This window comes from Hemicordylus capensis, chromosome 9 (assembly GCF_027244095.1).
Source record: "Hemicordylus capensis ecotype Gifberg chromosome 9, rHemCap1.1.pri, whole genome shotgun sequence".
Taxonomy (NCBI): Eukaryota; Metazoa; Chordata; class Lepidosauria; order Squamata; family Cordylidae; genus Hemicordylus; species Hemicordylus capensis.
The window spans coordinates 30941054-30953210 of NC_069665.1; the positions used below are offsets into that span (position 1 = coordinate 30941054).

The 12157-nt window shown below is 53.9% G+C and overlaps 1 protein-coding gene across 9 annotated transcripts in view; it reads left to right on the plus strand.

The window, feature by feature from the left end:
• Positions 1-3197, plus strand: part of ACSF3 (acyl-CoA synthetase family member 3) — a 113340-nt gene extending 110143 nt beyond the window's left edge. For all 9 annotated transcript variants that reach the window (XR_008311321.1, XM_053271480.1, XM_053271477.1 and 6 more), the window contains one exon: positions 2829-3197. Coding sequence is in view for 8 of the 9 variants with exons in the window: in XM_053271477.1 (XP_053127452.1) it covers positions 2829-2946 (118 nt within the window). In the remaining variant the exon portion in view is untranslated. The remainder of the gene's footprint in view (positions 1-2828) is intronic.
• Positions 3198-12157: the final 8960 nt, after the last annotated feature.

A 12157-nucleotide genomic window follows, 5' to 3' on the forward strand; every position in this document is an offset into this window, starting at 1 on the left:
TACCACACTCAGATGTCAGATTTTTTGGGGGGTAGGGGCGGGGTTAAGCTGATGCACAACCCCCAGGCATGTTTGTTCCACCAAGGGCTGCCCAGCACAGCTGCCCAGTTAAGCATTTGCAAAAGCAGTTAAGCATCTGCAAAAGTCACCATGGGAGGCCTACGATGTAGCAGAGGCAAGGAAGAGGCATGCTGGCTGCTGCTTCTTGGATTCAACCGTTCCTTGGGAGGCGGGGGAAGAAGCTGGTCTTGTGGTAGCAAGCATGGATTGTCCCCTTTGCTAAGCAGGGTCCACCCAGATTTGCATTTGAATGGGAGACTAGAAGTGTGAGCACTGTCAGATATTCCCCTTAGGGGATGGGGCCGCTCTGGGAAGAGCATCTCAGGCTCCAAGTTCCCTCCCTGGCAGCATCTCCAAGAGACGGCTGAGAGAGACTCCTGCCTGCAGCCTTGGAGAAGCTGCTGCCAGTCTGGGTAGACAATACTGCGCTAGATGGACCAAGGGTCTGACTCAGTATACAGCAGCTGCCTATGTTCCTAAGCTATACGAAGAAGCCCTGAGGTGCTGAGCCCTGGCCTCTTGGCCTGCCTGCAGCCTTGCTCACCCAGCACCTGAGAACAGAAGAAAAGCACCTGCTGAATCAGACCACAGTTGCCGCTATGCTGGCCTGGCCAGAGTTTAAGGGGGAGTTAGGAAAGAATTGGGGGGCTCAGGCGTGGAGTAAGCCAGGAATTCTCTTCGGGTGTCCAAGACTGCGAAGGCTTCTCTCTGCGTTGAGGGCATTCCCAGGGCCCAATGTTTGTTTTCCGACGGGGGCTCCCCGCTGCCGTCCTTAGATGTCAGCATTTCACCCTCCCCAGCGAAGCGAAGGCACCTCCATCTCCCGCACATTGATGGTAGCAGGAGCAAGAGGAGGGCCAGTGTGGTCAGCAGGAGGCCTTGCATGTGCTGGGAGAACGAGGCACCACACTGCCCAGGAGCGTGGAAAGCTGTGGCGCCCACACCCCGGCCGTGGCAAGCCCAAGGGGGCCTGGGTGGCTTCCGCTTCGTCCGGCTCCATCGGAACATGTCCGGCTTGCCCCTTGCGGGAGTGGAGGGCCCCTCCTCCGGCCCCTTCCCCGCCGCTCTCTTTGTCCTTGCTCACAGGTCTCTGCCTGCAGCTTGCTCTCCCGAGAGAGCAGAAATCCAGCTGGAAGGGGTTGCCTCTCGAGGCAGCAGCCAGACTCCTCGGGAAGAGTCCTGGGTCTGTTGGCCGCACGCAGCCTCCGGGGCCTCGCTGCCCTGCTGACAGCCCCCCCCCCTCCGCCGCATGCCCTGCCTCTCCTCCTCCTCCTCCTCCTGCTCTTCTTTCTCCCACGCCAGCGCCTGCCTTCTTCCTCCCCTCCCTCCCTCCCTCCCACGCGCTCCTTGGCAGGAGACGCATGTCGCTCTTCAGAGGAGGGAGTCACGGGCTGACTTTGGCCTCCCGTCTCCTCCCGGTGACAGGCCTCTTCTGTCCGGCAGGGTGCGTCGGAGCTTGGAAGGCTGGGGGCAGGCAGTGGGGCAGAGGGAGAGGGCGTGCTCGGATGTGCTGGGCAGCTTTGGCTGTCACTTCGGACTCTGCACCAGGGAGGACGCCTGTCAGCGCCGGGCACAGCCTGGGGCCAGCGGGAGAGAGCGCCGACCCCTCCCTGCATGCAAAGGGCAGAGTGGCCGTCCTTGGCAGGGTGGTGCTCTCCCAGCAGGGCTCACCACGAGGAGGCTGCCCTCACCTGGCCCCCATCCCTTCCAGCACACCTGGGCGCAAGAGGAGCGTGTCCGTGCCGAGGGAGTCTGCCTGCCCGGGACATGCGCAGAGGAGCCAGAGTCTGCAGAGGGCTTGAGCACATCTCCTCCTCCTCCTCTTCCGTCGCTTGCTCCCCCTGCCATATCTAATTGCAAGGATTGATGAGGAGCCATTACAAGCGATCCATTCTCTTTCGCCAAGGTGCTTTGCTTGGGCTCTCTCTCTCCGAGGCACACGCAGACACACACCTTCAGTGGCGTTTTGTTGCTGGCTGGAAACGTGTGGTGTGTGGGGGCAGAACACCCTTTCAGCAGCTGCCAGGGCTGTGCAAAGCGCACACCCCCACACCCCAAAGCCTTCTCCTGGGCCAGGCCAAGCGTCTACCCAGCCCAGCTTCCTGCTACCCCCAGGAAAATCACCTGCCAGACTTGAAAGCAAGAGATGTGCCTTGTTGGTGCTTCCCAGCAACTGGCATTCAGTGGAATCGTGCCCCGGAACATGAAGGTGCCGTATATAACCACCATGACCAATAGCCAGGATCGCCTCTCCTCCCCCTCCATGACTTTGTCAAATCCCCTTTTAACCCCACCTGAGATTGTGGCCACCATCTCATCAGTATTAGTGAATTCTGCACAGCATGAAGAACGACTTCCCTTCATATGTCTCGGTTCTTGTTTTGATACCAGATCAAAGAGCTTTGGAATTGTATGCAGGGATCTGTAGCTCTTTGACGCAGAGGGGAATGTGCCGATACGAGGCGTAGGAGAGAGAAACAGTCTAGCAGCCCAGCCGAAGTGAAGCCGGGCCCTTGCTGGGCTGCTTCAAAGAGCCTGGAGGCCTTCAGCCGAGTTCCAGATTCCAGGGCAACTTTGGACAGTTTGTGGGGGTTGGTTTTTTTCCTGCCTGTGGTGGGCCTGCTGCTGTTGCTGAGAAAATTACCCAGCACTGTCCCCCGAGGGAGATGGGCCCCCGGACCCAGCCAGGGCTGTGCCATCCAGCAGGAGAAGGGGAGGCTGTGTTGCAGCCGGGTGTGCACTAACCAGCGCGTGCTTCTGTGTCACAGGGAGAGCATGGCACCCTACACCGTCCCCTCTGAGCTGATCCTGGTCGAGAAGATCCCACGCAACCAGATGGGCAAAGTGGACAAGAAGCAGCTCTTCAAGACTCTCTACTCCGCCTAGCGAGGGCAGCAGCATCCCGTGGGAGCGGAGAGGGAGGAGGCTTCTCAGCAGCACCCTTGCACGAGGGCCCACGTGTGATCAGACGTGCAAAGCGTGCACGTGGACGGTCCCCTTTCCAGCGCCCCCCTGCTCACTTGTGTGTATATTCTCATCATGTGTAAGCTTGGACACGGTCTGTGATTTTATTTTTGTATTTTTAAACTCTGCAAATCAAAGTCTTATTTAAAAAAAAAACACACACAGCTTCCTTCTACTTGGTCTCTTCCTTGGCTGGAGACATGTTTGTATCTGCAGCAAATTTGGGGCTCAGCGGTAGTGTAGCCTTGAGCCACGTGCTGATATGTGAGGATGGCAAACAACCTCTGCTCTCTCTGTGGCCTTCCCAGAGGCTCTTGTAATGGCCAGCAACCCATAACTGACAAAGCTTCAGCCTGAAGCCTTTCCACTTGCAGATTTGGTTTTCTTTTAAGTGTGGCAGCATTCACTTGCTTGCTTGCTTACTTTCCCCAAGCAGAATCACCCTTTTCTGGCTAACTGAAGAAGCTTGTTGATTATTTTCCTCTCAAGTTTTTAAATCAGCATCTCACTCCCGTTCTCCTCGGGATAATTAAGCACTCTCAGCGGCAGCACAATGGGCGGAGGTGCCCCTGCTCTGAGGGGGCCCCACTGTAATGGGATTCCAAGATATGTGGGAGAGAGGAGTCACAGCTAGCATCTGCTGCGTGGATGGAGCCTCCTTGGAGATTCTGCAGCTCTGATCGATAGGCTGTAAGATGCTTTTACATGACTCCCATTCTGAGCAAAGAGGCGCCTCTATGAAGTGGTGATTCTCTTTCCTGAGCAGGGGGAGAGCAACTGGCCCTCTCCATCCCCAGCACAGCATCCCTCCAGTGGCTGCTGCAGGTGTCTATCTTAGGTTTCTTTTTCAGATTGAGAGCCCTTTGGGGACAGGGATCCATCTTTCTTTATTTTTATTTCTCTGTGTAAACCGCATTGGGGACTTTTGTTGAAAAGCAATATATAAATATCCATAGTCATATTCTTCTACTACAGAGGGCGTCCTCTTGGGGGACTGTTCCATTTGGTGCTCATTTCCCATCTTTGCCTCGTCTATCCTGGCCTCACTTCACTGTCTGTCTGTGTGTGAGTCCGTCCCAATGAAGCCATCTTTTCCAGGACAGCATCCCGGCGCCCGCACACCCTTGCTCAATTCTCTGCCTTCAGCCTCACTCTCCATGACCTCCCACCAGCAGGCCCTGCTTTTCTCTGTGTGTCTGTGTCTTTCTTTCTTTCTTTCTTTCTCTCCCTCCTTTTGAGGCCCCCCCCCAGCTTATTTTTATGGTGCAGTAAAAGAGTCCTTCATTAGGGGAGGGTAATCTCAGTGCGGGCAGAGCTAATAACCCTCCGTAAATTGCGATCTTCCCTTCTGCATGCTTCACCACACACTCCTTCTGTTTGGCTACAGATGCAGGGGGGTGGCGGGGAGGAGGCAGCCATTAGGGAAGTGCAAATAAATGCCAGCCTCTCTTGATAACCCAGGCACGCCTCTGCCTCTCTCTCCACATGCCTCACAGCAGGCTGCCATTCAGCCCTGCGACCCAGAGGCCCTCGGGGTGTGTGCTCCTCTGTGCCTCTGCCTGCCCTTGCACTTACGGGCTTCTGTGTTTGTGTCACTTGGGAACTGTTGCAAGCATGCCAGTGTAAGGCCAGGCACAAGGCATTCTCTCTCTCACACACACACACGTACGGACTCAGACTCACATACACTCATTCTTTGAAAGACCAGCCCCATTCGCATGTTATGTCCAACACTCAAATGACGAGTGTACAGGTAGAGCAGGACACTTCCTATCAGTACCCTGCAACTGAAGAGTCTGTTCCCAGGTTCGCTTTTCAAATGAACGCAGGTACTGTCATTCACACAAAAAACATGTGCGAGAGTACAGACATCTGTACACTTGTACAACATAATGTCTGAATGGGGCTGCTGTCTGCCCTGCAGATTAATATCTAACTACATCTCTCATCTTCCCTTAATATTGGCCACTGTGGCTGGGAATGAAGGGAGTTGTAAATACTTTTACGTTCCAACCATAAGCCATGCACAAAGCAGCAGCAAAGGACATGAAACGTATGCATGCACAAATTATGTGTACAATGAAAGAAAAAAGGTATAATAAAATTGCTCACTGTAGATAAAATTCATATTCTAAAGGCTAGGCAAAGGGATGGGTGGATAGATAGATAGATAGATGGATGGATGGTAAAGTGTTCCATCCTGGCATCCACAGAGCCCTGTGGTTGTCTTGGGTAGAGTACAGGAGGGGTTGACCATTGTCTCCTCCCGTGCAGTATGAGATGATGCCTTTCAGCATCTTCCTATATCACTGCTGCCCGATAGAGGCATTTTGCAAAGACTGGGAAACAGACCAGTGGGGATTCGAACCGGCAACCTCTTGCTGCCTAGGCAAGTTATTTCTCTGCTGCGTCATTAGGTGGCTAAAGAATGAATTAAATATTTTAAAAGAAAAATGGCTACTCGGAAGCATCAAGATGACTTTAAGAGTTGTAGTCGAGGCAGCTGGAAGGCTGAAGGGGTGTGTCGTCCAGTGGCCCCTCTAATTCTTTTCATCTCTGTGCAGAATGACTTTTGTTCTGGGGCGGGAATATCAAGGCAGTGTGTGCGCACCATGTGCATTCAGCATGGGGCCCTCCTGATTCAACCGGAGCAGGATCTGAAATTAACTGAGCAGACATCAAAGAATGTGTGAGCGCAGGCATGTGTGCAGGCCTTAGAGGGAAGACAGAGGCTCTCCCACGTGGGTCCCCAGATCTTGTTAGACTACAACTCCCATCATCCTCAGATGATGGAAGCTGTAGTCCAACAACATCTGGGGACCCAACCGTGGGAGAGCCTCTGGAGCAGAGATGCGGTGCCATGGGACATGGAGGTTCCATAGAGCCATTGCAACTCTTATGATAAGCACACCCCATGGATTTCTCTACAGGGAAACGTCACTGCAGCCTATGGCCGGAAGGGAGGAGGACTTAAAAAAAAAAAAAAAGCCCCCCCCCCCCGACAGGGAACACACATTTGAAAACCCGGAGCTGGGAATGCCCGATTTGCCAGCTACTAGCACCCCAGCGCCCTTGTGAGCGGAGCTGCGATGCGACTGCCCAGCGGAGCCCGATTCCCCCCATCACTGCCATCGAGGAGATCTTAATTGTGAAAGGCGGCTGTGGGGTGAGCTCAGCCTCTCCCCCAACACACCGCGGAGTGCAGCGGCATTTGGGGCCTCTTGCAGGAGGAGCAGGGCCATCCCTTTTGTTAAGACGCCGCCACTGCCGCCGCCGTAAATTTTTTCACTTACCATATAGATCAATATCAAATTATCATGTCTCACATTCATAACTCTTAAGCAAGCCACAATGGGGAGAGACAAGGTCACTGGAGAATAAAGAGCAGCCGCTGCGCGCCGCGATCTATCATCCCCGACAAGCCCCTGCACCCTTCCACCAGGTCCTGACAAGATCATTAATAAAACTCCGCCGTGGCCCGATCGATGGGTGTGATGGATGAGCACAGGTAGCAAATACAGGGAAACAGCTGGCTGTCAGGCCCGGGTGAGGGATGCAGGGAGCAGCGGCAAGGGGCGGGCAGGGCCGCACCCCATCCCTGGGAGCCCTTCCCCGACAAAGAGCCCCCCAAGGAAGGGCTCTAAAGCCAGCATTTGAACTCTGCACCTGAGGCCTCTCCTCCTCCGCCGGGGAGGGGGAGGGAGAGGGGCGGGGGGGGGGCTGGGCGGCTCCTCTGGCGTGCGCAAGGTGCTGTGCCAGGCAGATGGTGCCCGCCATGCCCAGGTGGGCTCATGCCCTGCAGACAGGAGAAGGGCAGCCGTGCTAGAAGGGAGGACAGGAAAGGAAGGCTGCGGTCTGACAGCGAAAGGAAGAAAGGAAGCGAGGGCGGTCCTGCGGTGGTTGATGTTTCGCTCGGTGGGAGAGCATCATCTTGGCATGCGGAAGGCACCAGGTTCCTTCCCTGGCAGCATCCCCAGCTAGGGCTGGGAGAGACCCCCGTCTGCCTGGAGCCTGGGAGAAGCCACTGCCAGCCAGTGTAGGCAATACTGAGCTAGAGGGACCAAGGGTCGGACTCAGGACAAGGCAGCTTCCTTTTTAAGGAACGGGCCATGGCTGGGTGGAAGAGCCCCGGCTCTGTCTGCAGAAGGTCCCAGGTTCCCTCCCTGGCAGCATCTCTAGACAGGGCTGGGGAAGAGTCTTGCCTACAACCTTGGAATGCCGCTGCCAGTCAGTGTAGGCGACACTGAAGTAGATGGCCCAGCAGTCTGACTCAGTAGGCAGCAGCTTTGGATGTCCACAATACATTTGGTGAGGGGGTCTGCAGGTCAGCAGAAGGGCCCCTGTTGAATCCCTTGCCTTGCTGAATTGAAGACAAATGATGTCCCCAGCATTCCGACAACCCGCTCAAAAGATACTTAACTTCTAGGGACTGTGGGGGGAAGGGGCTGAATCCTGAAGGAGGATGCTATCGGCTAGCACTAAAAAACTGTTAACAAGACAAATCCAAATGGCAAAAGTGGGCCATCTCTTTACTTAGGACAAGCACCAGAAAACCAGGTCCCTCTCTGGAAAACAGTCACAATGGGAGTGTTTGTGAAAGGTGACTCAGGAAGCCAAGACCTGAGCCCAAATGTGCACAGCGATACTCCAAAATCTAGACATTAGAACGCCCGTACATTTCCCCTTACATCAAGATTGTTTTCTACATCAAATCAGGAGCAAGCAAAAGAGCTTCAAACGTTTTTCTTTGAAGTGCAAATACCACATGGTGGTGTGTTGGACAATTTGGAACTGAAGGTGGCGGAAAGGAGGATTCCATGCTGGTCATTGACGGAATCCGGGCAGATCATTACGGTGATGAATATACCTGCTCTCCTCGTTTTGCTCTTACATTTGTCACTGGTATTGACTGGATCGGTGCGGTGGTGCGGGGAGCCATAGGATCCAAACAGAACTGCATTGATCTGCCAGAGTCAAAACCTTTCAGTCAGTAGATAAAACAACCAAATTAGATATTGGACCCACTCTGTGCTTAGTCCAAAATCTTTGGCTTTTTCTGTTTGCCACTTTGGGGCCCTTTTTTAAAAAAAAATGTGGGATCTCCATCTCCACTACACCCTTCTCTCCACACTGTGAGTTGTAGCCCCTTAAATGAAATCCGCATCTCTTCTCTGTGAGGATGACTTGAAAAGTGGGGATTCTGAGGCTATTTCATGCTTCTGTCCTGGCTTATTCTCTTCTAGTTCTGAATCCAGGCATAATAAGCAAGATCTGGTTTCATTACTGAGCTCAATCACTCTGAAGACAAGAAACAAAAGGAGAAGGAACCAAATTAAAGCCTCCCTTCCCCAGAACAAAAGTGGCCACGGGGCAACTCGCAGAGCCTGTTCTGGGGGCAATTCATCACTCATCCTACCCTGAAGAAGCAACAAAAGCAGAAGCTGCAAGGAAGAAGCTTTTCATTAACAGGACAGTCGTCTTTAAGAGCACTTTCTCTGTCCACTCTGGATCTGCTTGAGTTGAAATTGCATTCCCCCCCCCCCAGAAAATCATCATAAATCAGGCTTGTGTTGGGGGGTGGAATGGGGAGGAAATGTAGAAAATAGTGCATCTCAACTATTTGAAAATAACATCCTTGGAGGGTAGCAATTCCAGAGAAAGTGGCTATTGTGGAAACCCAGCAGCAGCTGTATATGCAACGGTTGTTTAGATGAATTTAACCAATGCGGCCAATGACCATCTTTTCGGCTCTGGGGAATGAAAGTGCCTCACCCTGGTGGGCCTCAGCAAGCAGCCAGATGGCAAATGGGCACGCCAGGCCCAGGCTCTCCCTGCTTGCCCCATCCTTGGGATATCCTCTTTTGGGGGTGTAGAGAAACTCCCCACCCCCACCCCAGCACACACATCTTTGGACCCCTCTTTCCCAGCTGCTCCTGGCCTCTCTGCTTGCGTGCATAAAAGGGAAGCTGTCTCCCCCTCTCCAGTGCTGGGAACTGCCTGCGCTCTTTATAGCTGACATTATCTTTTATGGGCATATAAAATTCTAGGCTCGGGTGCCTTTATTGCCGCTGCTGCTCTGGCATTCAGCGGCAGAGCTGTTGTCTGCCAAGAACAGCAGGGCTCATCCTGCGGGGTGCGGGGTGCAGGAGATGGGCGGGGGGGGATGCCGCTTCTCCCTGGCTGCATAGTCAGCTAGGGGGGCTATAAACCAACCACCCTCCTCCCCCGACAAGCTGTCTTTGTTCCGTGAGGAGCCCCCACACACCCCTCCCGCTCCTGACGAGCAGGAATCCCATCAGATGGAGATGCACTACCACATACCCCGTTTGTCTGAATGCAACACTAGGGGTCCCCCCCCCCGCCGCCCAAAAGTTAGAAATCGGGAGGAGGGAGTCGTCTTAAATTCAGAGCTCTCTTGCTTTCGGGCTAATACAGGAATCACCTGTAAATACAGACGTAGCCAGTATCTAACCTGCATTTTTTAAGGTCATCTTGTTAGATGTTAAGTTGTTGCATGGTTTTGATTAGTAGTAGTACGTTATCAGCAGTGATCAGTTAGGGAAGCTTTAGCTTGGCTAATCGATAACGGCTGCTAATGTGCTACTAATCATGAAAATAACACAACTGAACATCTCACAGTCTTAGATTCAGAACTGCCTTCTCTTTGGGTAAACAGAGTAAAAGGCGGATTGGCCTTGTTCTCTGTAGCAGGTCCAGGACCAGGGTGTTGGAACTGCCCGCCAGCAGATTCAGGCTGGATATTAGGAAGAATTCCCCAGCCTGAATCCCTGGAGGTTTCCTTCCAGGCCCTGGCTGGACAGGCATCAGTCAGAGATGCTGCAAGAGATTCTATCCCTGAGCCGGGAGCTGGACCAGAAGACACCCCCCCTCAAGGCCCCTCCCAGCTCTAAGGTTCCGTTACTTGTGGCGATGCCATATTATGTATAAGATGCTTTAAAACCGCAAGGGGCTGTGCCGAAATGAGGAAGAAGAGCCTATTCCTTTGTGCTGCAGGAGGACATCGCAGGGGTGCAGCTACCTTTGAGACGGCACGACGCTCTCTGAATAACCAGCCCAGACAGAGAGAAGTCGCCACACTCTCTCTGCCCCTCCAAAGAAGCACCCGAGGGGAAACTTCAGCAAAACGCAGGGTCCTCTAGGAGTCGTTTAACCCTAAGCTAGCAAGGTATTTTCCATCAGGGAGCTCAGCCGTAGCTTGGAACTCGTTTCTTTTATTTCTGCCCTGTGCAGGCCACAAAATCCGGGTTCCTTGTAAAACCACTTGGAAAGGTGTTGCTTTGCTACTGCATTTATTCACTGCCAACAGAGTGCTAAGTGCTGTGAAGCACATTGACAGTGATTCCCACTTACAATCTCCTTTTCGCTCTTTCCTCGAAGATGCAAAAGGCAACCAACCAGACTTCTTCCTGCTGGGGCCAAGTCAGCAGGATCTGCTGCAAGGCATTTGCAGTTGTGTAGGGTGCAGCATGTTGGTGGAGAAAAGAAGAAAGGTTTGTTCTCAGCATTGTGCCAATATAAGTCTTTCAATTCCACCCCTCCACACACACACACACACACACATCCATTTCCTCTGGGGAATCGGAGTTGCCAACTTTTTCCTGGTGGGGCTTTTGTGAGTTGCCAACTTTTCCCCCTATATGCCCCAACTGTCTCTACTGACCAGGGGCAACCCCTGTGTTCTAGATGCCATCCCTGGTAAATCACCATCCAATAGGAGCAGCAGAGCAAAGCAACATCACAGGGCCAGCAGAGAGCAAGCACACAAGATCTCAGATATTTTCTATGTCAAAAGCACCTCTGAGCCAGGTCTCTACCAGCTGTCTGAATATCAACAGGGAGTTTGACAAAAATGTCTCCAGTGATCTGGAGTTGCCCTGTCTGGGTGCCACAACCGAGAAGGGCCTGCACCGAGCCTCCCCTCACAGACCTGCCTGAGGGGGTAGGCAAGATCCCAGGGGAGCAGATGGTCCTTTCAGTACCCTGGACCTATCCCATTCGGGACTTTAAAGATGATGATGGGCAGTTTGGAAACAGAGTGGGAACCAGCGATGTGTGTACAGCCTCGGAATCATGTGCTCCGATTAGATAGCACAAGCATGAAATGTCTGCACAAGTGAGTGAGCTGAAGGCCCAGACAGAGAAAATATGCTTTTCCATGGTGCACACCCCTCCTGGTGTGTCAAAGATGATTTGACACGATCTCCCGGCATGCCAACCTCGGCCTGACCCACTTCACTTGCATTCCAGGGTGCCAGTGGCAGGCAACATCTGCTAGACTGCCCTCCTGCCAGAGCGCATTAGGGTCAGGCTGGAGCCGACTAGTCCCGGGGCTTGGTGGGGGACAGAGAGGCCTCATCCCGCCAGAGGCCAGCGGCAAAGTGGAGACACTTCTCTCCTCCTCGGCCAGGGGGGTGGGAAACAGCCAGCCTTGCATTTGCATGCATGAAGGAGAGCAAAGGCAGAGTTGACAGAGAGATGGAGGCGAGAAGGGGGCACGCCTCGCCCTGCCCAGCACCAATGGCAAGACCCCCTGGGAAGCCCCACCTTGTGGAGCGTGGCCACCTCTCGGGCAGAGACTCTGGCGACCCAAGAGCCTCCGCATGCACGTCCATTTCTAGCCTTCCCAGTTTCGGCAGCCTCATTGCCTTTATCCGGTGATCAAAGGTTTTATCCGGTTCCAACTCAGTGTTTGGAATGCAGGACGCCGGCTTGTAAGGGCTGCCCTTTTGCCCAGGTGTTGAAAAAGAGAGCGTGGGGATGGAGGAGAACCCGGCTGAGGAGCTTCTGCACTGGACCGCACGCGCTGCTCTCCCCGGTTCTCCTCCCACTGATGCCTTTCAATCCCCAACTTCAGCCTGACAGGCTCTGTGTGTGTGACAGGCAGGGCCTGGCGGGGACATCTTCACGGGGGGGGGGCTGTCCTTCCCATACGCCCCCCCCCACTCAACTGGCACCGCAGTGGCTCGCGCCGCCCGTCGCCCTCGGATCATGGGCGATGGGCATATGTGGGCTGACAAGATGGCATCGCCAGTAGCCATGCTGTACAGATCAGCGGCTCTGCTTGACAGCATGGGATGTGACGGGTGCAGTACAGCCAATGGCCTTTAAATGT